The sequence below is a fragment of the Athene noctua genome, chromosome 12 (assembly GCF_965140245.1).
Source record: "Athene noctua chromosome 12, bAthNoc1.hap1.1, whole genome shotgun sequence".
NCBI classification, from domain to species: domain Eukaryota; kingdom Metazoa; phylum Chordata; class Aves; order Strigiformes; family Strigidae; genus Athene; species Athene noctua.
The window spans coordinates 20,951,911-20,973,816 of NC_134048.1; the positions used below are offsets into that span (position 1 = coordinate 20,951,911).

The 21,906-nt window shown below is 54.8% G+C and overlaps 1 protein-coding gene across 1 annotated transcript; it reads left to right on the top strand.

Annotated features, from left to right (window-relative positions):
• Positions 1–14,196: 14,196 nt before the first annotated feature.
• PITX1 (paired like homeodomain 1) lies at positions 14,197–21,237 on the top strand. The gene is made up of 3 exons (XM_074916112.1): positions 14,197–14,359; positions 17,264–17,469; positions 20,098–21,237. The coding sequence occupies exons 1-3, from the start codon at positions 14,197–14,199 to the stop codon at positions 20,635–20,637; spliced, it is 909 nt and encodes a 302-aa protein (XP_074772213.1). The 3' UTR covers positions 20,638–21,237.
• Positions 21,238–21,906: the final 669 nt, after the last annotated feature.

Sequence of the window (21,906 nt, forward strand, 5' to 3'; positions counted from 1 at the left end):
AAAAATGTAACAAAATATTAAGCCATCAGTTTTCATTTGTATGAGGCCCTGTGTATGCTGCCAGAAAGCGCTGTCCGATATATAGCTCCTGCCAAATAATGTGCGTTTACCTCATTTCCACTCGCAGGCCAGCATGGTCACCTATAAAGCTTAACGCTTGGGACCTGTGCACAGAATGGAGATGAGTTTCAGATGGATCATCGGGCACTTAAATAATTTTAGAACAGCTTTGGAAGTCATTAATCTTAATAGATACAGCAATAATAATACAAGACGGAGAAGGTCTCACCGGGCTGGAGAGAAGGCAGGCCTGACTCGCAGCAAGTCTTGCTCCACGGCACTGTCTAACATCAGGAATGAAGTGACTGGGCCAAAGTCCCCTCTCCTGCCTTTCACCACAGCCCAAAGCCAATCCCTGGGGAAGAGGGAGGAATGAAGGACATAGCCAGTGGCAGGTACTGCACATCTCTGCCCTCAGCCGTCTCTTCATGAATGAGCACAAATTTGCACTCAAATATATCCCTGACCCCTGCTAAGCCCAAAGTTAAAAGCTTCTCAACTGACCGTAGACTTGAGTATCTGTATCTATATTGTATCTCTATGTTTGGGGTTTTTTTCCACCAAGGCCTAAGAGTCTGGTTTAAGTAGATGCCCAAGTCTAATAGATGGCACATTAAGGTCCAGTGTGACATTCAGACAGTGCATGGGCTGGGACACTGCTGTGCTGTCAGAGCACAGATGAATAATACTAATCCCAGCAGGGTCCTTGGAGTCAGCTGTAACAACTACCGCACCAGAACTAGGAAGCGGTTGTGTTAGTTTGAAGGTATACGTGCCATTTATCACTTTCCCCCAAAATCTATAACGCATGGAATAAACTGCAGTAGAGATACTTGGGTCAATGTCTAGACCTTAAGTAACTTTTCACTAATGCCCAAATCCCCAGGATCCAGTTCTTTGGCTCTAAATCCTCAGACAGATCTCTAGAAAGTCGTTAAATGTGTTGCGATTTAACTGGCAAGTAAACAGCTGACCACAAGCTGAAGAATCAAAAATCCTCCTAGCGCAAAGATGAGAAATACATCAATACTTCACTGATTGACATTCTACTCCCATTAATGTCCTACATAAGGAAACATCTCCAAGTGTCATTCCTGAAGAATAACAAGCAGTTTTATTGGAGTAAATGTGGCCTTTCCAGTTGTCACAAACAGGGCTATAATTATTTTTAAAAGCCTAAGAGAATTAAACTAAGTATTACCACCCTCTACTAAACTTTGTTTGTTTGTTTTTGTTTGTTGTGGGTGATCCTTGGTTTGCAGCTTGTTAACAGCATGTCACCGGGGAATAAACACAGCCACACACACAAAAGAAACCTCTTTCCCAACATCTCCTTTCAAAGCATCTTGCCCCGGCTGCATGCTGCAAATTGCAGGTGTCCACAATTGCTGCAGCTTCTTCTTGTTGTTGCATAAACGTCACCACCGGCAGTAGGGGATGCATAAATATCACTTCTTTTTATTGCTTCAAGTTGATGATATTTATTGATGATGTTTATTACTTAAAATCATGATGAGTTCAGGGATTTAAAAGGAGGGATTTCCTTACCACAACAAGTACCTTCTCTGTTTCCATCGCCAAGACAGCAACGCACCCCTCACTTTGTCCGCAGAGAAATCAGGTCTAGCATTATCGATTCAGTGCAGCTACAGCAGCCTTTCACAAGCACGATCAAAATGCCAATAAACTCTGCTCTTTTATAGCTTCTTCCATTTGCCTAACACCTTTTCCTGCCTTAACCTGCCCACGCCCTGGGGGGAGCTCGGGGTAGTGGGTTGCAGGCACATAAACCTCATACGATTTGCTGGAGTCACACCAGGAGGCTGGGCAGGGCTGGAAAGAGGACTTCTCCCCATCCTCATACTTAATTTTCCTTGCTCCAGCGTGGTGTTTGGTTTTGTTTTTTTTTTTTACTTTTTGCAATGATCTGCACAAGCTCACAGACATGTTTTCTAAGTGACGGAGCTGCTCTGCCTTTTTCTGCACTGTAGTTCATCTTCAGTGATGCCAGGCCGGGGATGAGGTTAGGAGGGACAGGGACATCTCTGGGTCCCATCCTGCTGCTCTTACCATAAATCTGAAGGGGAAGGGGACTTCTTTCAGTGGAGAATAGGAGTGAAGCAGGGAGGGGACTGAAGTGCTGGAAATATTACCCTGAATGGATGATCTTGCAGGTCTGACTCACACAAACCTCCCAGCGGAGTGAATGGGAGGGCTGCTGGACTCAAATATAAAGGAAAAATTTCAGTATTGACTCCCTTCCCCCCGTATGGTTAGATCTGTCTTGGGAAGGACAATATTTTCCAAATAATTTTTTTTTTTTTTTCTGAGCTCTCCTTTCCATTTGGCTCCAAAACAAATGTGCGTGCACAGAAAGAAGCTTATTCCTTTACAATTTGCCTCTTCTGGGAAGTTTAGAAATGTTACAATCCAGTCATGTTCCAAACATCCCAGTTTCTCCCAAAGATGCAGTGTGGCCTCTTAGACACTATTCCAAGGATGCACTAACAGGGAAGGCTGCAAATAAAGGAAGGAGTGAGCTTGGAGAGTCATTTCTTTGCTATATTTGGAAGTACAGAGAGACTTTCTTTTAAAGAGTGTTTGTGATGATTTTAAAAAAAGCAGTTACAAAGGGTTCTTCTGTTTGTGTAGGAACAATTTGTGCCACTGTCATGCAGAATATGAGCTTGGCTGTGGAAACAATACTTTTGGAAACTGGGTTGGGTTGGAGATGATGATTTGATGATGGTTTGGTTGGCAGCAGGAGGGTCATCTGGCGATGAGGTGCCCTTCTCTCCCGCCCCCCAGCAAGGCTGGGCACAAGCCCCGGTGTGTTGTTGACACCTGAATCCATCTGATGTCTTCTCTGAGGGAGAAGCTTTACGATGGCCATCTTCTGAACTGGAAGCTGAAGCACAGATGCTGAGATTAATGAACCCGTCTTTGGATCAAGTGCAAAGAAAATAACAAGACATAGGCACCTACAGAAAGATTTACAGTTGCAGCTTCCATTTCCACCTTATTTTAGGCACCAGATCTCCAAGTTCACTCCTACATCTTGCCTCAAAGCTGCATTTATTTTCTTAGTACCTGGCGCTTGCTGTTAGTGCCTGGCCAGAGGTGTCTCAGTCCAACTGGCCCATATGAGTGAAGAGCTCAGACAGACTTCCAGCCCATAATTCCTGTTCATCAAGCATCATCGACTGGGCTAGGTGGGCTTGAGTCTGTACAAAACCTGTTCTTGTAGCCCAAAGGCCCATGGGCCAGCCCCAGCCCCGGTCCTTTGCAGGGTGGTCTTCAACTGGTCTTTGACCAGTTCCTCCAGAGCTCTTCTGATCCCGTGTGAAAAAGGAGATCGCTCAGAGCTTGTCCCTCCAGAAGCAGACTCCTGCGTCAGGGGATATTCCTGCATCTATATCTGATCTTTATGGGGGAAGGATCCTGGCAACCATGACCTATGCAGGATGTTCTCAACATATTCACCTGCTCATAGGCACGACTCAAACTACTGGAAAACCTCGCAGCATTTCAACATCCTGGAGGAATTTCCTCAGCACCCACCCGAAGACCTGGGCAAAGCCTCTCCCAGTGCCAGCCCTCAGCCAGGCCGGGTGCTGAGCAAGTTGTGCCCCAGTGCTGGGGCCATCAGGGCCATCTACGAGACTGGTGGGACCTGGGGGCATCTCCCCGGCTCCTCAGGCAGGCAGGCAGCCTGAGAAGCTCCCCTCCATCCTCAGCACGTAAACATCTGCCGGGGGAAGACTTTTCTCCTAATAACACATCATTAAACATTGATTTAAAGACAATCATCTTCCCTCTCTTTAATTTCACAGCACCTTTAAAACAGCTGTTAGGCTGCAGCGGGGACGATCAGCCGAACAGGAAACGCATTGTTAGCTCCTAGCATTAAAACAGTAGAATGCATTAATTTATGAGCTCCTGCTGCCTCTCCAAACGTTTTATTATGTTAATATCACCTTGATGTGCTGGTAGGCCCCGGTGCCAAAGCCTCTTTCACACAGTATGTGCCATCCAAAATTACAGGCTGGGCGCCTCCTGGAACTGCCTTTGGAAAACTGGAGTAAACCAGCAAGCACTAAAGTTAATATTATCTTACAGACTAACAACCAGCTAATGCTCGACATGTGAATCCCATTTACTTCTTCTCTCTATAACAAATGGCAAGTGTGGGACTGGACTGTTCCTGATTTTATGCTATTTATCTTTCTGATCCATTCCATATTCGTTGTCCTTGGTTTTCAGCTGCAGCTATAGCCCCTGTGTGTGTGTTTCTGTGTGTGACCCACTCTATTTAGGAAAGCCTAAGGCACATCCCCGCTGCGGCGTTCGCTCAGTCACCGCACGACTTGTGTGTTTTTCTCGTGGGAGAAGACCTTCCATGGGGGTTAGAGAGGAGAAGTGGAGTGTCTGAAACTCCAGAAGCATCCCTGGAAAATTAAACTGGATGAAGGGCCTGGGAATGGGTGTTTGGCTGGCTGGGCAGTGCGGTGTGCCTGCACCATATCACCCATGTAAGCATCCCCTTCATCCCCACTGAGCACGACTTCTTCCAGCCCTGGTGCAGCTCGGGCAGCCCTGGGTGCTGGTTGGTGCTTCCCTCAAGGTGCTCGGCGCTGCACACCCATCTCTGAGCTGTAATCCTGAACCAGGAGTGTATTTCAGGGGAAGGAAAATTAAAAAAAAAAAAAAAAAAAAAAAAAAAAAGTAAGTAAGAAGGAAAGGGAAAAAAGAAGGGGGGGAAAATAAGGAAAAAGAAAAGGAAAAAATGAAAGAAGGGGGAATAAGACAAAAAAAAAAAAAAAAGAAGGAAAAAAAAAAAGGAAGGAGAAAAAAAGAAGGAAAGAAAAAGGGGGGGGGGGGGGAAGAAGGGAAAAAAAAGTGGCCTTTCCTTGTCCCTGCCCCCTCGGACAAGAACACCGGGCGGGAGGAAATGAAGAGGGCAGGGGCCGTGTAACCGGGAGCACGAAACCGCCCCGGGGGCCGGCCCGGAGCCCGGGGCCGCGCACCGAGGGCCGCCGGCGGCCGCGGGGAGGCTCGGCCGGGCGGGAGCGGCCGGACCGGGGCCAGGGGGCGGCGGGAGGGGGGGTCCGGGGATGCAGGACGGAGGTGCGGGGCAGCCGGCGCCGCCGGTCTCCCGGTGCGGGCGGGCCTGCCCCCGGCCCTCCCCCGTCTGCGGCACCCTGGGACGGGGCTGACGTCAGGAGGAGACGGGGAAATCTCCCAAGAAAACCCTGGAGCGGCGGCCGGGGCGCGCACAGCGCCCGCCGGGCCCGGCACCCCGCCGCCGCCGAGCGCACGGCCCGGTAAGTTACCCGGGGGCTGCCCCACGCGTGTCCCCCTCTGCTGCCCCCCCACACACCCCACGCGTGTCGCCGCCTGTCCCTCACGGACGGACCCCGTGCGCCCCGTCCCGCCTCCCCCCCCCCCCTCCACGCGTGCGCCCGTCTCGCCGTCCCGCCCCACGCGTGCCCGCCGTGTCTCCCCACGCGTGTCCCGCGGGGCCGTCCCGCCCCCGCCCCCCCCCTTCACCTCCTCCAGGCCCGCCCGGCAGCGGCGGGGACGCGGAAAACAAAGCCGGTGGCAATGGGGAGGGGGGTTAATGGAGGGGGGGGGGGGGAGCGCCCCTCACCGCGGCCTCGCTTCTTGCCTCGGTGCTCGGCGGCGGCTCCGCGCCCGCGGAGGCCGGGGCGCGGCGGGCAGCCCGCTCCGCTCCCCGCGCAGTCCTTGACATCTTTATACCGTGTATAAATTCTTTCGGGGCCTCTGCGCTTCGTCAGCTCTGACAAATGCGCCGGGAAATGCAATTCCAGAGGGGTTACCTCACTTTATTTTTTTTTTTTAAATGTATATATATATATAAATTTTTTTCTTCCTAACGCGCCGCACCGTTTTCAGTCTCCAGTTCTTCTCCTCGGGTCGCTCCGCGGCGCAGAGCAATCCGCGGCTCCCCCCCGGGGGCCCGGGCTCCGGGACGGGCGGGGGGTACAGGTGGTGCGGGCCGGGGGGGGCGCGGTACCTCCGCGCTGCTCGGCGGGGGCTGCGCTGCCGCGGAGGAGAGGCGGCCGCTCCCGGGGATGACCGGGCGGGAGGGAAGAGGCTGGGCCGTCGATGAATTTCCTTTTCAGAAAAATAATGTTCTACGGCCCTTCTGCTTTGCTTTTTTTTTTGCTTTTTTTTTTTAAAATTATTTATTTTATTATTTAAAAAATAAACACCATCTTTGGGAACTACCTATGGTGCGGGTGCCTCGCAGCACCGCTCCGGGATAGCGCTTCCTGCAGCGGGAGTGAAATTCTCGGAGTGGAGGAGAAAAGGCGCTTTTTTTCCGCCTATTAACCCCACTTAAACGGACGTGAGGGCTCCCCAGCGACGGTATCTTTCGGATATTTTTTTAAGTCTCACGTTAAAAAAAGTTGTCACTAGACGAGTTTTCTATTATTTCGTCCCTTTTCCCCAAAATTTGCCAACCGCACTGCAGACAAAGGCAGTCCCAGGCACGAATTGAACATAAAACAATAGTTTTGTGCCTGGATCGAGCACAGAGACGCCGTTTGCTTTTTAATAACTATTTTTAAATACATATATTTTTTCCACTTAACAAACCAAGGTCCACGTTCTCCGCCTTATTCCCTGCGCCAGCTCCAGCCGCTGCTCTGAAAACTGACTTCCAAATATTTCCTCAGAGCTGCTTCACTGGGAAAACCTCCCCAAAATCCTTCATTTCCCTGAAATACGGACCAAATCCCTGGAAATCCCGCGCTGGAGCGGTGGCAGCATTTCCCTGGGAAAGTTTTAGCCGAGTTAAAGGCGCCTGTGACCGAGGCAGATATTTCCTACCGAAACCCACCGCCGAACAATGACCTGGCGGGCTCCGCAGCCTGTCCTTTACAGTCGGTTTTATTGTTCACGCGGGTTTTATTATGAAAATGCGTCTTTCCAAGAGTGTTATCATCCTTATCGCCTTTAGAGAAGGGAGCGCCTTTCTCCGAGAAAAATGCCCGCAGATCGCACGCTGCATTATTTCCCTCCCGTGATGAGCAGCTCGGATATATGTTGCTTTTAAATAACAAAGGGGGAGGAGAAAACATTCTCTAGTAAAGCCGAATTCCTTCGTTAGACCGCCTCCTAAACGTGCTAATAAAACTAATTCGTTTTATTTGCCCTGAACTTTTATATCTAACCCGGCGTGCTGATTAGCACAGCCCTCTGGAAGGCACTATGTCCCTATCTCTCCCCACGATGTGCCCCTTAAGATACGGCTGTTCCCACGATGAAACTGGAAAGAAAAGTGTCCCCTGCCTTTATCTCGGCGGTGTTTGCTCCCCGGGCAGCGGAGAGGAGCGGAGGCTGCGGCTGAGCCGCGCCCGGAGCAGCGTGGTGCCGCTGGGCAGCGGGGCGAAATCAGCTTTTCTTAAAAAAGAGAGAAAAACAAGACACACACACACACAAAAAAAAAAAATAGAATGAGGGGAAGAAAACAAAGAAGGAGGGGGGGAAAAAAGAGAGAGAGAGAAAGAGGGGGGTAAAAAAGAGAAAAATAAAAGAAGATAAAAATTTATAAGAAAAAATAAAATTTAAAAAGAAAAAAAAATGTAGAAAGGAAGAAGCCGAATGCACGCAAAGGTTAATTGTTTCTCTGATTTTGCATTTTGAAGCAGGAAATCTGCGGCTCTGCAGAGATTCGCTGCTGTTCTGAGAACATTAAAGAGCCCAGCGCGTTATTAGAATATTTCAGCCTTTCAGGAAATGTCCTGTTTAAGGGAAATGTGTTTCCCCCATCCAAATGCTGGAGCAATTAAGAGGTTGCCCGCCCGAAACAAGGTGGGGGAAACTCACATGGAAACAAAACATCGGTGGTTCCAAACGCAGCCTCTTCTTTTTTTTTTTTTTCTGCTGAAGAAGAGTCTTCAGCAAATGCCAACGGAGTGCCCGGGCCTTTGATTATCTTGCTTCAGAGGGTTTTTTTACCTCACAAAATGGACACATTTCGGGAGCTAAAGATGCACAGAGTAACATGAGCAGGCTGCCTAGCAAACTCCGGTGCCCCTTCCTCCATCAATTAATAAGAAAAGCATGTTCCCTCTGCTCAGAGAGGGAATTGTGGGACGATATTGTGATTTTTTTTATTTTTTTTTTCCCCCCCATTTAGGGAAACAACCCCCCGTATTGCTGAGCTGTCACCCTCCGGCGTTGTCACTGCCGGGCGCTGACACCCTCCTGCTCACATCAGGCTGCGAACGGCCAGAGATAAACCCAAAGCGCCGCTAACAGCAAATTATTATTTTCTTGGAGTTCAGTGCGCGCCGTCTGAAGGATGCGGAGAGGGCTGGGAAGCAGCTCTGGGCCAGGGTGGGACTGTGCCGCCAGGGATTTGGGAGGAAAAAAGGTCGGCGGGGGACACCCAGGAGATGGTTTGATTTTCAGGGTGAGGGAACGGCGAGGAGGGGAACCCCCCCCACAACACCCCATCTGCTTCCAGTTGCAGAAACCCGACTAGGAAAACCGTTTCTCCAGCCGTCAGTCGCTGCATTTCAAGAAAGCCTTGGGGTATCATTTGTATCTGTCAGAAAACATTAAGCCTTCAACTTTTTCATCCCCGAGTTTTCGCAAGAGCTGCCGCTGGCCGCCGGCGCCCGGGGCAGCCCCCGGGGCGGCATGGGGATGGCGGGGAGGAGGAGGGGGGGGGACACGACACACGGACACCCCGGGACGAGCAGCAGCCCCGGGTGCCCCAGGTGCCCCGAGAGGTGTCACGGACCAAACGCCCCGAGAAAATTCCGTTTCCCCCGGTGGGAAAGCGAGGCGGTGGGGCAGGGACCGGCGGGAGTTGGGGGGGGGGGGGGGGGGGGGGAGCTGCGGGCGGGCGCTGGAAACCCTCCCGCCGAGCATCCGCGGAGGGGCCCTGCGCGCCCGCGGAAGGCGGAAGTTTGGCCGATACGCGGAGAGACGAGGGCTGCGGATCCAAAAAGGGGCTGATTTCGTTTTGCTTAACTTCTTAGGAAAATTGCTCTCCTGGCTGCGCAGAGGAGGACAGGCCGGCTGGGAGCCAGCGTAATTTTCCACCTTCCTCTCCTGAGCGATTTAACATGCTCTCCGGGCCGGCATTCTTCCCCCCTCTCGGCTGCCCGCTGCCCGCTCCGCCCGGCCCGGGGGGGGGGGGGGACCCGACTCCGGCTCCGGCTCGGGAGGGAGGTCGGGGGGTGCCGGGGCTCGGTTCGTGGCCGCCGTTCCTTGGCGTTTGCTTCGTTTCTCCTTCGGGCCGGATCCGGGGCTACTACAGTCGCGGCGGGGGGTGCTGAGCTTTGCCTTGCGCAGGGGCGTACCCTCCGCTCTGCCCCTTGCGCCTAAGGCGGCGTTTGGGGTGATGCTGTTCTGGGATAGGACACCCCCGGGGCATTGCCCTGACGGACAATCCCCCCCCTCGGTACACTGCAACAACAAACACCTCACATCCCCCACCCCCCAGCGCGGTCCGTGCCCCGCGGAGCGCCGCGCTGCCCTGCGCACACGCCTGCGCGCATACCCGGCCTCCGCTTCTTCCCACCCCGCGTGGGCATCCCGTGGGTCAGAGCTACGCACCCATAAAGTGGGGGCTGGAGGCCGAAAACCACCCACCCACCCGTGCGGGGGACATTTTCATAGAGGGAAGCTTTAAAAATGCCCCTGCGCGCTGCCGCAGAGGGGACCTGCGCCCTTCCAGCCGCTCTCACTGCCCCGGCGCTTCCCCTTTGCTGCCCGCCGGGCGCTTTTAGGAGGGTTTTGTTATTAAAAGTTGTTTTTCCGCAGCTGCTGGGCTCCGCGAAGGAGGCACCAAGTGGATGTTGGCTTGCTTGAGCTTGGTTTGACTAGGATTGCTTTGTTTGGATTTGGCTTGGCGTGGTTTGGTTGTGGTTCCGTTTGGCTTGGTTGGGTTTGGTTTGTCTTGGTTGAGTTGGGTTGGCTGAGCTTGAGTTTGGTTGCGTTTGGTTGGGTTGGGTTTGATTGGGCTGGGTTGGATTTGGTTGGGTTGGATTGGGTTTGATTGGGCTGGGTTGGATTTGTTTGGGTTGGATTGGGTTTGATTGGGCTGGGTTGGGTTTGGTTGGGTTGGGTTGGGCTGGGTTGGGTTTGGTTGGGCTAGGAAGCCTCTCCCTGACTCTTGCCTGACTGCAGCTCTATTTTTCAGAGGGCTGCCCTCTCCTCTCGGGCAGAGGTGCACTTGGGAGGAGATGCCTTCATTTTTGTAACAATTCCCAATAATTTATAGACTGAATCTGGGTTTATACAACACTAATAAATCTGAAGAGGAAAAACTGGCAGAGACTAAACTTCGCCACCTGATAGACAGCCCAGGTGGTTTCGCATTGGCCACAACCCGTCAAGGATGAGATTCCCACTCCAAAAGCAGGGATCCCTCCCTGGCACCCGTCCCTCTGCGCCCTCGGGGGGGTCGGCCCGCCCCTCGGAGGGGGAGCAGTGGGAGTCCTGCTCTCGTTCAGACGCGTCTCATCCTCTTCTTCACGGGGCTGTCACCGGCGTGGCCAGCGCTAATTTATTTATAAGCGCCATCCCTCCTTTTTTGGGTTATTTATAGCAGGAGGAAGCAGAGAGGTTTATCTGCGGGCTTCCAGCAGTTTACAAATTTCTGATGCACCCCCCCAGCCGGGGGGGGAGCCTCGGGGTGCGGTGGCTACGCGGGTCCCAACCCCTCCCTCCGCGCTTCCCATGCCCACGCAGGTCGTGGCTCCCCAGTGGGGGCCTGGAGGGGCCGGGCGGCTGGTCGAGGCCCCCGCGGAGGGGCTGCTCGTCTGCTTCGGCCTCTCCTCCCTCCCCGCATCCCCCTCCGGCCCCCGGAGAGCCCGGGGAGTGGTGGGGGAAGGGGAGACCCCCAGCCCGGGGCCACCGTCCTGCCCGCCCCGTGGGGCCGCCGGCCCGCCTTCACGTCGTGGGAAGAACCGCCGGTTCCAAGAGGGGCATCAAAGTTTGCTTTGGGTCCTGAAAGGCGAGGTGTGACGTCATGGAAGCAGAGCATGACGTCACGCGGGTGGACCCGTGACGTAGCGCCTTGCTAGCAGGGGGTTGCCGGCAGAGAGGCGGCCCCGGCAGCCCCGAAACGGAGCGGCCCCGGTGTGAAGGAGAGGAAAGAAAGCGCAAAATCTGGGGCGGGGAGGAGGGGACTGCCCCGCGGGTGCGCTCTGTTGTCGCGACACGTGTTGTCGCGACCAGAGACGGGAAGAACCGGGCGGGTTTGGGTCTGTGCGGTAGGAGTGAGGCCGCTCCCCGCAGCGCGGAGCGAGAGGATGGATGCCCTCCAGTCCACGTCGGACACATACGAGACATGTTGACATACAGAGAGAGGTATAGAGATAGAGATAGAGATATATATCTGCCCCCCCGTGCGCAGGGGTGCGGTGACGGCCCGACCCGCGCCGCGGCCCGGGCGCGGACACGCGTGGGGGAAGACAGGAGGGAGCCGGGCGCTGCTCCGCCTCCCGAGGGCCGGGAGCGGCAGGGCCGGCCCGTTACTCTCTATTTAACGCCGGTATTGGGGGGTGTCTGCCTCGGGGACCCCCCAGAAGAACAGAGGGGGGGGCGTTGTTCTGGGAGGCAGCCGGGCCCGGTGTTATCCCGCCGGTGCCCGGGGCTGAGCCTTGCCCTGCGCCCGGCCAGGAGAAATTCAGCCTAGAACGAATTTTTAAAAAATAGATTTTATAGAGCAGAACAAAAACTGTAAATTACAAGGGAAAAAAATAATAATAAGAAGAAAAATGAAGACAAATCCCGCCTCCGGTTCTGAGGCTGCCGTGAGCAGCAGGTTTAAAATAGCCGGAGCGGAGCAGGCGGGGTTGGCAGCTCCTGCCGAGCTCCATCCCGCTCCCGCCGAGACCTGCCCCGGGGCTGCCGCCTCTCTCGGAAATAAAGGCCAAAAAAAAGGGATTGTGAAGGGTTTCAGGCACCGTGCGCGTTTGCAGTCCGGTCACCTTCCTCCTCCTTGGGAGAAAGGCCATGCCCACCTTCTCGCTTCTCCTCCGGGAGGAGGTCTCCATCCTTCCCGTGCCGTGAGCTGCTGCATCAGCTGAGCCCCCCCAAAGCCCGGAGGCCCTGGTGAATATTTGCATTTTAAACCACGTTTAAACCATTTCAAACCACCGAGATTGGCTAGTTCACCTCGGGTACCCGAAATTCCCCGTCGTTTGCAGAAGTTCGGCGGGGAGTGGCGGACGGACAGGCGGACAGCAATATGCCACTTAAAAAAAAAAAAAAAAAAAAAAAAAAAAAAAGAACTAGGGAGACCTGACCCTGGCAGCACCCACCTGTTTATCCTCTAAACTGCAAAAGGCTCTGGAGATCGGAGGGGCTGGAGCTGGGAGCTTTGAGCTCTTCCCAGGCCCACGAGTGGGGGGGTCCCGGCCCTGCGGGGCGCTGCCGGGGGGGCGTGGGGCGGGCTCGGCTGCATCACCCCGGCGGGGTAGGAAAAAGCCTGCGCGGCTGGAACATTGCTTCCCTCCACTTTTCCATAAACCAGTTCAAAAGTTCTCTCCCACATCTTTACTTGATTTGAAAGCAAAATAGAGTGTCAGGATGGATCAGTTAAAGTGAGCCGAGAAAATAAAGAAGAGAGAAGGTCCTTTCCCCAGGCGGAGTCCTCCTCCCCCTTCTCCTCGCCCCGGTGCACCCCGCCGCGACCCCCGGTTCCCACCTGCCCCCCACCCCCGAGGCTGAGGGTTTCCCGTGAGGTTTTTTCCACCTCCCCAACCGCCGAGGTGTTATCCCGGAGGGTTCAAGGCCGTGTCCCAGGCCTGCGTGGACATCCCCGGGGGACGGGCCCGCTCCACCCGGCCCCGGCACTGCACCGGGACAGGAGGAGGAGGAAGAGGAGGGGTGGGGGTATGGGGGGTGTCTCCCACCCCCTCCCCACCGGTTGCCTCTGTCCCAGGGCTGGCAGAGCCGCCGTCATCCCCCCGGAGGGTCACCGCGAGTTCGGCTGCGGGGGAAAAATTATTTGTTATTAATCATGTGCTGAAAGATGAGGTGATGGGAGCGTTGGTGCTGCCGCCGGTTCCCCCGGCTGCGGGGTCCCGCGGCACAAGGGCAGGGTCCGAGCCGCTTGATTAGAAACCCGGCAGCCAGGGAAAAAAAAAAAAAAAAAAAAAGTTAAAAAAGAATAAAAGCAGTTCAGACACACACACACCCCTATCAGGAGGCCGCAGTCCCCAAAAGAAATCCCCTCCCCGCGGGACTGATACTAGCCCCGCGCAGGGATGCTGAGAGGTGCGCAGGGTGCGCGTCCACTGCAGGGAGTGAAGGCGGAGGTTCCGCGGGTCGGGAGGCCCAGCCGGGCTGCGTACGGGAATAACCCGCGGAGATGCCGCGCTGCGCGGGAGCGCAACCTGCGCGCTGGCGGCTGGCAGGACGCTGCGGAGGAGGGCGGGCTGGCGGGGTGCTGGGGGCGGGCAGGGGGTGCCGAGCCACCTTTTTCCACCTTTCCGTTCGTTTCTAAAATATTTTTAATACCTCACCGAGTTGGGGGGGGAGGGGAAAGCGGAGGCCGGGGGGGGGGGGGGGGGCGCTCCTCGGGGGAGACGCAGCCAGGCGGCGGGGGCCGGGAGCAGGGGCCCGACCGGGGGCTGCGCTGCGGACCTGCCCGCGGCCGCGTAAATTGCGCACATCGGCGGGAAGCGCGGAGGCAGGTCCGCCTGCGCGGCCGGGCTGGGCGAGCGCTAGATGGAGTGATGCATTAGCGAGACGGGGAGGTTTTAACCTTCAGGGGGAGGAGCCCCGTTTAACTACAGGCATTTGTTCTAGGGCAGGTCACTTTAATCTCTTTAGCTTTAAACTGTCCAACTCGCAACTCGCGTTTCTCTAGAAGGGATCTTTACCACTTCCCTGCCTATGCGGCCGGACTGCAGTGCCTCTCCCCGAGCAGAGACAACCGGCTTCCAGGCACTGCCCAGATCTCTTTTTCCGACACCCTTAAAATAATACTGTTAGTAATAAGTGGATTTGCTTTTTGGTTTTTGTTCTTTTTTTGTTGTTGTTGTTCTTTTTTTAAAAAAAAAAAAAAAAGCGCTCCTTGTTCCTTTCTGTGTGGAATAAACACCTGCAAACTCCCCCAGGCAGCCCGACGCCCCTGCCATGGATTCCTTTAAAGGTGGAATGAATTTGGAGAGACTGCCCGAGAGCTTGAGACCCCAACCCTCCCATGACATGGCTTCCAGCTTCCATTTGCAAAGATCCTCGGAACCCAGAGACCCGATCGAGAACTCAGCCAGTGAATCCTCCGACACGGAGGTGCCAGGTAAACCCCCCCACCCCACCCCCCCTCCGACTACCACCGACACCCCCCACCCACCCCGCGGCCCCGGTCCGCTCCCCCCCGCGCCGCCTCCCCCCTCCCCACCGCGCCTTCCCTTCTTGGGGCGGTCGGTGGGGTTTTGCTCGCACCCCCCCGCACAAGCAGAGGCGATGGGGGGGCGGGGGGGACGGGGACACTGAGTGGGGGGGGAGAGGAAGAGGGGGGGAGAGCTGCCGGTGATCCCGGTGGCTCCATCCCGAGCGAGCCCGGGGAACCGGAGCGGGGGGCAGGGGCCCGCCCGGAGCTGCCTCCCCCGCCGTGCCCGGTGCTGACAGCCGCCGGGAGGACACACAGGGCTCCCCAGCCCCATCCCAGGAGCTGCTCTTTTAGATAGATAGATAGATAGATAGATAGATAGATAGATAGATAGATAGATATAAAAAAACCCACAGTTATTAATTGATGGGGTCGAAAGGAAAGGGGGCTCTTCGGGGAGTGCGGTTTTGCCGGATGTTTCTGAAATAATGTCAGCTTTTGCCCGGGTTTATTTTCCAGCTCGGGTGGTGCAGAGATGGAAAAAAGATCTTTCTGTCAAAGGAGAGGGGAGGAAAAAAAAAACAAAAAATTTAAAAAGAAAGAAAAGCCCCGCAGAGCAGGAGAGGCGACGTGGGGCCGAGCGCAGGCAGCGAGGGCCACCGCGGAGGGGATGTGCGCGGCCGCGGAGAGGTTTCCCCGTTTGAAAAGGTCCCCGAGCCCTGACCACCATGTGGAAGGGCTGCAAGGAGAGCTGTGGTTTCCCAGTTTGTCTTTAATTAAAGTAGCAACATTTCTAGAATGACAAGGGAAGCGAGGAGGAGGAAACAAAAGCTGCAGGAAGGAGCATGATACCCGTTCTCCACCGAGACCTTTTCAGGGGGAGTTTATCTCTTATTTCATTTTAATTTTTTAGTAGATCTTTGGAGTTTTAGCAGGTCCTATAACCTAGAGAGTGGCTGGGGCAAGAGTCGGTCCCGAAGTGGCACCCGGTGATAAATAGGGTTGTGCCTCCCAGCCTGATTCGCAAACAAAGTTAGGGACCGGCGTCTGGAAGGGACTCCGAGATTAGAGGGGATTATTTGAGATTAAAGAGGGAGATTTGCTCCATTTTGCCCTACCCCTGTGTGTGACCCCTCGGTGCTGGAGGAGGGCTGAGGACCTGCCTGCTTTTTTTCTCCGAGAAGCTGCAAAATACCTTACACTTTTTTTATTTTTTTTTTTTAATGAAAAAAAAAAAAAAAACCAAAACCCACCAAAACTAAAAAACACGATTAAAGCTGATGTGCCTTATGATTTGAAATTGTATCACAGCCCGGTGCGGAGATCCTGGCAGGATTAAACCCGGAGTGGGGCGAGGGGGCACTGGGACAGACCCCACGGCAGCCACAGCCGCTTTCCTGTCGCCCCCCGCCTCCCTCTCGGTCCGATTTCTCCGGGCTCTTCCCAGCCGAAAACGAGAGGATTTCTTTTTGCGGGGGTTATTTTGGTTTCTGTTTCCTCGCCGCTGCCGCCGGGCACTGCGGCTCGGCCGGGGGGAGCCCGGGGGGGGCCGGTGGCGATGGGTTCTGAGCTGCAGAGGCCTTGTTTTTGCTCTGCAAGCCCCTGAGAGCCGGGGGAGGCCAGCGGGCGACCATCGGCCCTTCTGGGGCTTCCACGGAGCCGTCAGAGCTCGCCGTGCCCCCCCCCAGTCCGTCCCCCCCCCCCATTTTTTTGCGATGGAGGGTGCCCAGGCGAGGAGCGATTCGGGGGTGACTTTGCAAGGACGAGTCCTGCCGGGTTTGGGATGCAGCCCGCGATTATTTTTAGACTCCCGCTTACCTCGCAGAGGTCGGGGCTATAGAAATTCCCCCGGGCCCGCCGCCGTGGGATAAAACCCTCTAAAAGGGTGGGGGGTGGAAAAAAAACTCTAAAAGGAAAAAAATCTCCCCGCGGAGTTTCCTTCAGGCAGCAGCAGGACAGAGGCCGGGGGATGGCCCGGCCGCACCTTTCCCCGCTCCCGCCGGGGCCCAGGCCGGGAGCACGTTTCGTTCAGGCCTTTCCGTCCCTTCCCGAGAGCTTGAACCGGGACAAATCCGGCCAAAACCCGGGCTGGGAGAGCCAGAAAGGCCGTTACGAAAGGGAGCGGGAGTTTGTCCTCCCGTCGCAGCGGGGCCGGGGTTGGATTCCTGCTTCCAGTCCGCGCAAATCCCGACCGCGAAAACGCTCCTGGCTTTTTTTTTTTTTTTTTTTTTTTGTTTTGCTTTGCTTCTTTCGATATGATTTTTGCAGAGGGATTCGCTCAGCCTCGGATTAAAATAAACACTAAAATCCTACAAGTGGCAAAATAAATAAATTTTAAAAATAAATAAGTGAGGAAGCGGAGAGGCGGAGAAAGAGGGTGCATTTTGCAATTCATTGCTGCTGGGTTTTACACCCCTACCCTTCCAAAGTTTCCTGTCGCGGCCGAGCACAACAAAGACAATGGAGCAAAGATCGCGCCTTAGCTTGAAGGGAGTGAGAAGGTGCCGTGGAAAGGCCGAGCGGGCGATGCTGCGGGGCGCCCGCTTGCCCCCCGCTTGCTCTCACCGACCCGGGCCGCCCTGGGGGTCCCGCTGCCTCCCGGGGTGCCCTGGGCCCGGGCAGGGCTCCGTGCTGCTTCCCCAACAGCCCCGGGAAAAGCCGGGTTTGGCTACGGAGAGTTCAGCGGGTGCCAAGGCCCGAAAGGACCCGCGTGGGTGCCCCCACGCGTCCCTCCGGCGGGGCGGGCAGGGCTGGGGGCGGGGGTGGCGTGGCTGGGTGATTTCTGTTTGAAAAAAAAAAAAAAAAAAAAAAGAAAAGAAAAAAAAAACACAAAACAAAACAAACCACCCAAACCCCGACACCCCACCGCAGAAAAGGAGCGCAGCGGCGAGCAGAAAAACGAAGACGGGGCCGCCGACGACCCGGCGAAGAAAAAGAAGCAAAGGAGGCAGCGGACCCACTTCACCAGCCAGCAGCTGCAGGAGCTGGAGGCCACTTTCCAGCGGAACCGCTATCCCGACATGAGCATGAGGGAGGAGATCGCCGTGTGGACCAACCTCACCGAGCCCCGAGTCCGGGTAAGAGGGGTGCTGAGCCCCGCCGGGGGTGCAGGGCTCTGCGCCGGGCCCCGCCGGAGGGAAGGCGGAAAGGGGGGGGGGGATCGTCTCGGGGAAATTGTCCCTTTTGGGAGTCGCCGAGGGGGGTTACGAGCAGAGCTCGGCTGCTGTGGACTTGATTTTAATTCCTAAAACTGGGATCCAGGTCGGAGAGGAGAAATTCAGCTCTCGGCCGCGGAGAGATGCCGCCCGGAGCGGGCTGCGACCGCGCGTGGGGACAGGCCCGAAAAATGGGGGGCGAGCAGCGCAGGGGGCAGCGGGGAGATCGGGGCTCGGGAAGGGCCCGGTTGTGGGGGGAAGACCCCCCCCGGCTTGTCTTAAACCCGGCGCGGAGCTAGAACACCTCCCCCCCCCAAGCGGGCCTTCCCCTTCCCTCTCCTTCTTCCCAGTAATCCCAGCAACCGCCATCAGCTCCCAACAAACCGCTGCTCGACGGCAACTGCGCGGCTGCGCCTCGGCCCCGCGGCCACCGGTGCCGGCCCCTCCCGGCCGCGCATCTCCCGCGGCCGCGGGCGGAGCGGCTGTTCGCGGAGGCCGGCGGTGGGCGAAGAGAAGGACAAGGGCTGGGGAGCGGTTGCGCTCCAGGGTCCGCAAACGCTGTAGACACGGCGGAGGCGCCTGGTCTGTACCCCCCCTCGGAGCCGATGCCCCCCTAGATACACCCCTAGATGCACACAGAGACCCTCGGCGGCTCCTCGGAGAAATTCGTCAGGGAAATATCCCGGCAAGGAACGACCCGAGCTGTATCGACCCGCCGTGCCTGGGCTGTCACCGTTTCTTCACCTCCTTTTTTCTCCCACCCCCCCCACCCGGGACATTTCCCCGCACGGTTTCAGCCGCGACCGCCTCCCCCCAGCCGACCCCACCGCGCCCCGTGGGCTGAGCACGGGGAGGGGGGAGAAACCCGGCAGATAAGGAGAACGGCGGAGGGCAGCCCCGCCGTCCCGAAAAGCCACTTTTTCTTTTTTTTTTTTTTCTTTTTTTTTTTTTTTTTTTTTCCCTTGGCAATTAAACTGCGAGTGACCAAATCGGATTACAGAGATTCTGCTTTAAACCTTTCAAGAGTAAACATCCATCTGCGATGGGGGAAATGCATCTGAAAGCATTGTCTTAATTGAGTTTAAAACAAAACAAAGCCGGAGCATTAATATTGGTGGAATATTTCAGGAAGCAAATAAAACTAATATATGAGTTGCCATTAGCATAATTTCGTTCTCCCTCTGTGCGGAGATGTTTTGGTTTGATGTTCTGAGATTGCAGATTGCAAATCTAACCTTAATTTGCTATGAGGGCCTTCCTTTAAAATGTCTAGGAGCCATAATTAAAACTATTACCCTCATTTTCAGGAAATTCCTGTCTGGAAGCACCTTCCGAGGAGTATATTACAGGTTTTGAACATGTTGGCTTTCGTTTCCTATTTATACAAGATTCTTTTTATTATTGTTATTTTTTAAAATAGACTCCACCACCTATTCCCCCCCCCTCCCTCCCCGAAGTTTCCATCTTTGAGACCGGTGTTTAATAATAGTTGCGCCATTTCTACGCCGGGAGGGGAGGCCCGAAGAGCTGCCCCCACCCCCCCTCACTCCCCTCACCCCACCCCGGCTCCGGCGGGGGTGCGGAAGAAGGCGCGCAACCTCCGCGGGGCCGGGCGCACGGAACCGCGCGGCTCCGGCTGGGGCCCCGGTGTCCGCAGGGAGCCCGGGGGGCGACGGCTCGGTCGGAGAAAGCCGGGGGGGTGGGATATTGCGGAGGGGGAGGATGAAGCAGGAGAGGGTCGCAGGCCGGGTGCAGCCGGCAGGCAAGGACCATGGTTTTTAACCTGAAAAAGAAAAAAAAAAAAAAAAAAAAAAAAAAAGGATTTGGGGGCTGCCCGGCTTCCAGCACGGGACGCTCAAACGCTTTCCGAGGGCTAAAAAAAAAAATATAAATAAATAAGAAAGAGCCTGGATCAGGTTTTTGCATCAAACACCAGGAGCGGCCCCCACTTCTCTGTTCCCTAGTCAGGGCTGTAAATTCTCATTAGATATAAAGGCAGAGGCTGCATCTATCCAAGGGCGATGCAGGGATTGATTTTTTTTTTTTTTTTTTAAACCTAAACATACTAATCCAATCCCCTTTTTTATGATCTGTAACAGGGGACTTTTATTACACGGCATTAGCGTTCGGAAACGCGGCGGAGCCGGGGCGAGCCGGCCCTAATCAGAGCGGGGACAGGGGCGGCGGGAGGGACCGGGGGGGTCGCGGAGACCCGCGCAAGCATCCTTCGCGGAGAGGCCGGCTGCGCGCATCCCTCCTCGCACATCCCGGCGAAGGGAGAAGGATGCGCGCAGAGGCACCCCGCGGAGCGGGGACACCCCGGAGTGGCGGGGGGGGGTGTGGGGGGGGTGTAGGGGAGGGGGGAGGTGTGCTGCCAAACGACCCTCACACGCTTGGGTTGCTGGCCAGGGCGCGGGGGGTGGGGAGGTGCCTGCGCGCTCCTTGCGCGCATCTGCGTGGCGGGGGAAAGGGGGCGGCGGATGTCCCGCACTCACCGAGCCGTGTCGGTCGTGTGTGTGTGTGTGTGTGTGCGTGTGTGTCCCCACGCAGGTCTGGTTTAAGAACCGCCGAGCCAAGTGGAGAAAGCGGGAGCGGAACCAGCAGATGGACCTGTGCAAGAACGGCTACGTGCCGCAGTTCAGCGGGCTGATGCAGCCCTACGACGACATGTACGCCGGCTACCCCTACAACAACTGGGCCACCAAAAGCCTCACCCCGGCACCTCTTTCCACCAAGAGTTTCACCTTCTTCAACTCCATGAGCCCCCTGTCCTCGCAGTCCATGTTCTCGGCGCCCAGCAGCATCTCCTCCATGAACATGCCCTCCAGTATGGGCCACTCGGCCGTGCCGGGCATGGCCAACTCCGGCCTCAACAACATCAACAACATCAGCGGCTCCTCGCTCAACTCGGCCATGTCCTCGCCGGCCTGTCCCTACGGGCCACCGGGCTCGCCCTACAGCGTCTACCGGGACACTTGCAACTCCAGCTTAGCCAGTCTCAGACTGAAATCAAAGCAGCACTCCAGTTTCGGCTACAGCAGTTTGCAAAGCCCCGGCTCTAGTCTAAACGCTTGTCAGTACAACAGTTGACGGACTTGACACAAACCACCTCTGACAAAACACCGCCGACAAAGCAAAGCGACGTTTAACGGAAAAGAGAAAAAAAAAAAAAATTAAAAATTAAAACCCGATGATGATTAAAAGCAAAACCCGAGCAAGTGAGAAAAAGGGGGAAAAAAAACAATAACCAAAACAAAACACCGCCAAAAAAAAACCCCTAAAACAAACCCAAAAGCTCCGCGGACTTCGTCTAGGAAAAAAAAAAATAATAATAATGCAAACCAACGGTGCAACCAACAAAACAGCGCTTTAAAAAAAAAAAAAAAAAAAAACCAAAAAAACAAAAAACAAACCACCAAAACAATTAAAAACAAACCATCAAAAACCGTAAACGGACCAGAAAACTTTTTGCAAGAGACACCGAAATCTGGTACATGGATGAGTTGCAATTTTTCTCTGGATTATGCGGGTTGTATGTGTTTACTTGAACTTGCACAGGAGTTGGTAAGGCGGCCGCTTCCCCGCGGGGAGGGCGGCGCGGGTGGGAGCCGCCGCGGTGGTAAGAGCTGGTGGGACGGTTCTTGGCCGCTTGTCGCACGGGAAGAGTTTGGTTAATGTTTACCACTGAGAAACAGAATCACACTCGAAAAAAAAAAAAAAAAAAAAAAAAAGAGGGGGGGAGAAAAAAAAATATAATTCGCAGAGCAGATTCTGCGGGAAAAAATGGTTAAAATATTAGGTATGAAACTATTAAAAATAATAATGACAAGGGTCAACCACTTATATAAGGTTATATTTATATCTACCGTTGCATTGTGCCGGATCATTGTCCTTGGCCGTTGAATAAACTGTTTTTAAAATGCATGATTCTTGATGTTTTTTCTTTAGCTGGAAGCTATAATCCAGTCATTCCTGATACTAAGCAGCTCAAGGTTCCTACCTCTTCATCCTTTCCAAAAGACTGCAGTATCCCCGGTTGTGAGAGAGCACAGAAACCCTCCAGCGATGCGAAAACTGTTCAGCATTCTCCCCATCCAAAGTCTTATCCTGATAATGAAATTATCATTCATCTTTATTTAAATGCAGGAGGTTTTTTTTCTGTTTAAAAAAAAAAAAAAAAGACAACAACAACAAAAAACTTTTTTAGAGAGTCTAAAAAAAAAAAAAAAAAGACGAAAAATTGTCTGTTATGAAGTGAATACAGATACTGCATCTCTGCTAGAGAAACAGCGAGCCTCGGCGTCCGGAAAGGTTGCTTAGCAAAGCTGAAAGCGTTCCTTGCTTTTCTAACTGTGAAGG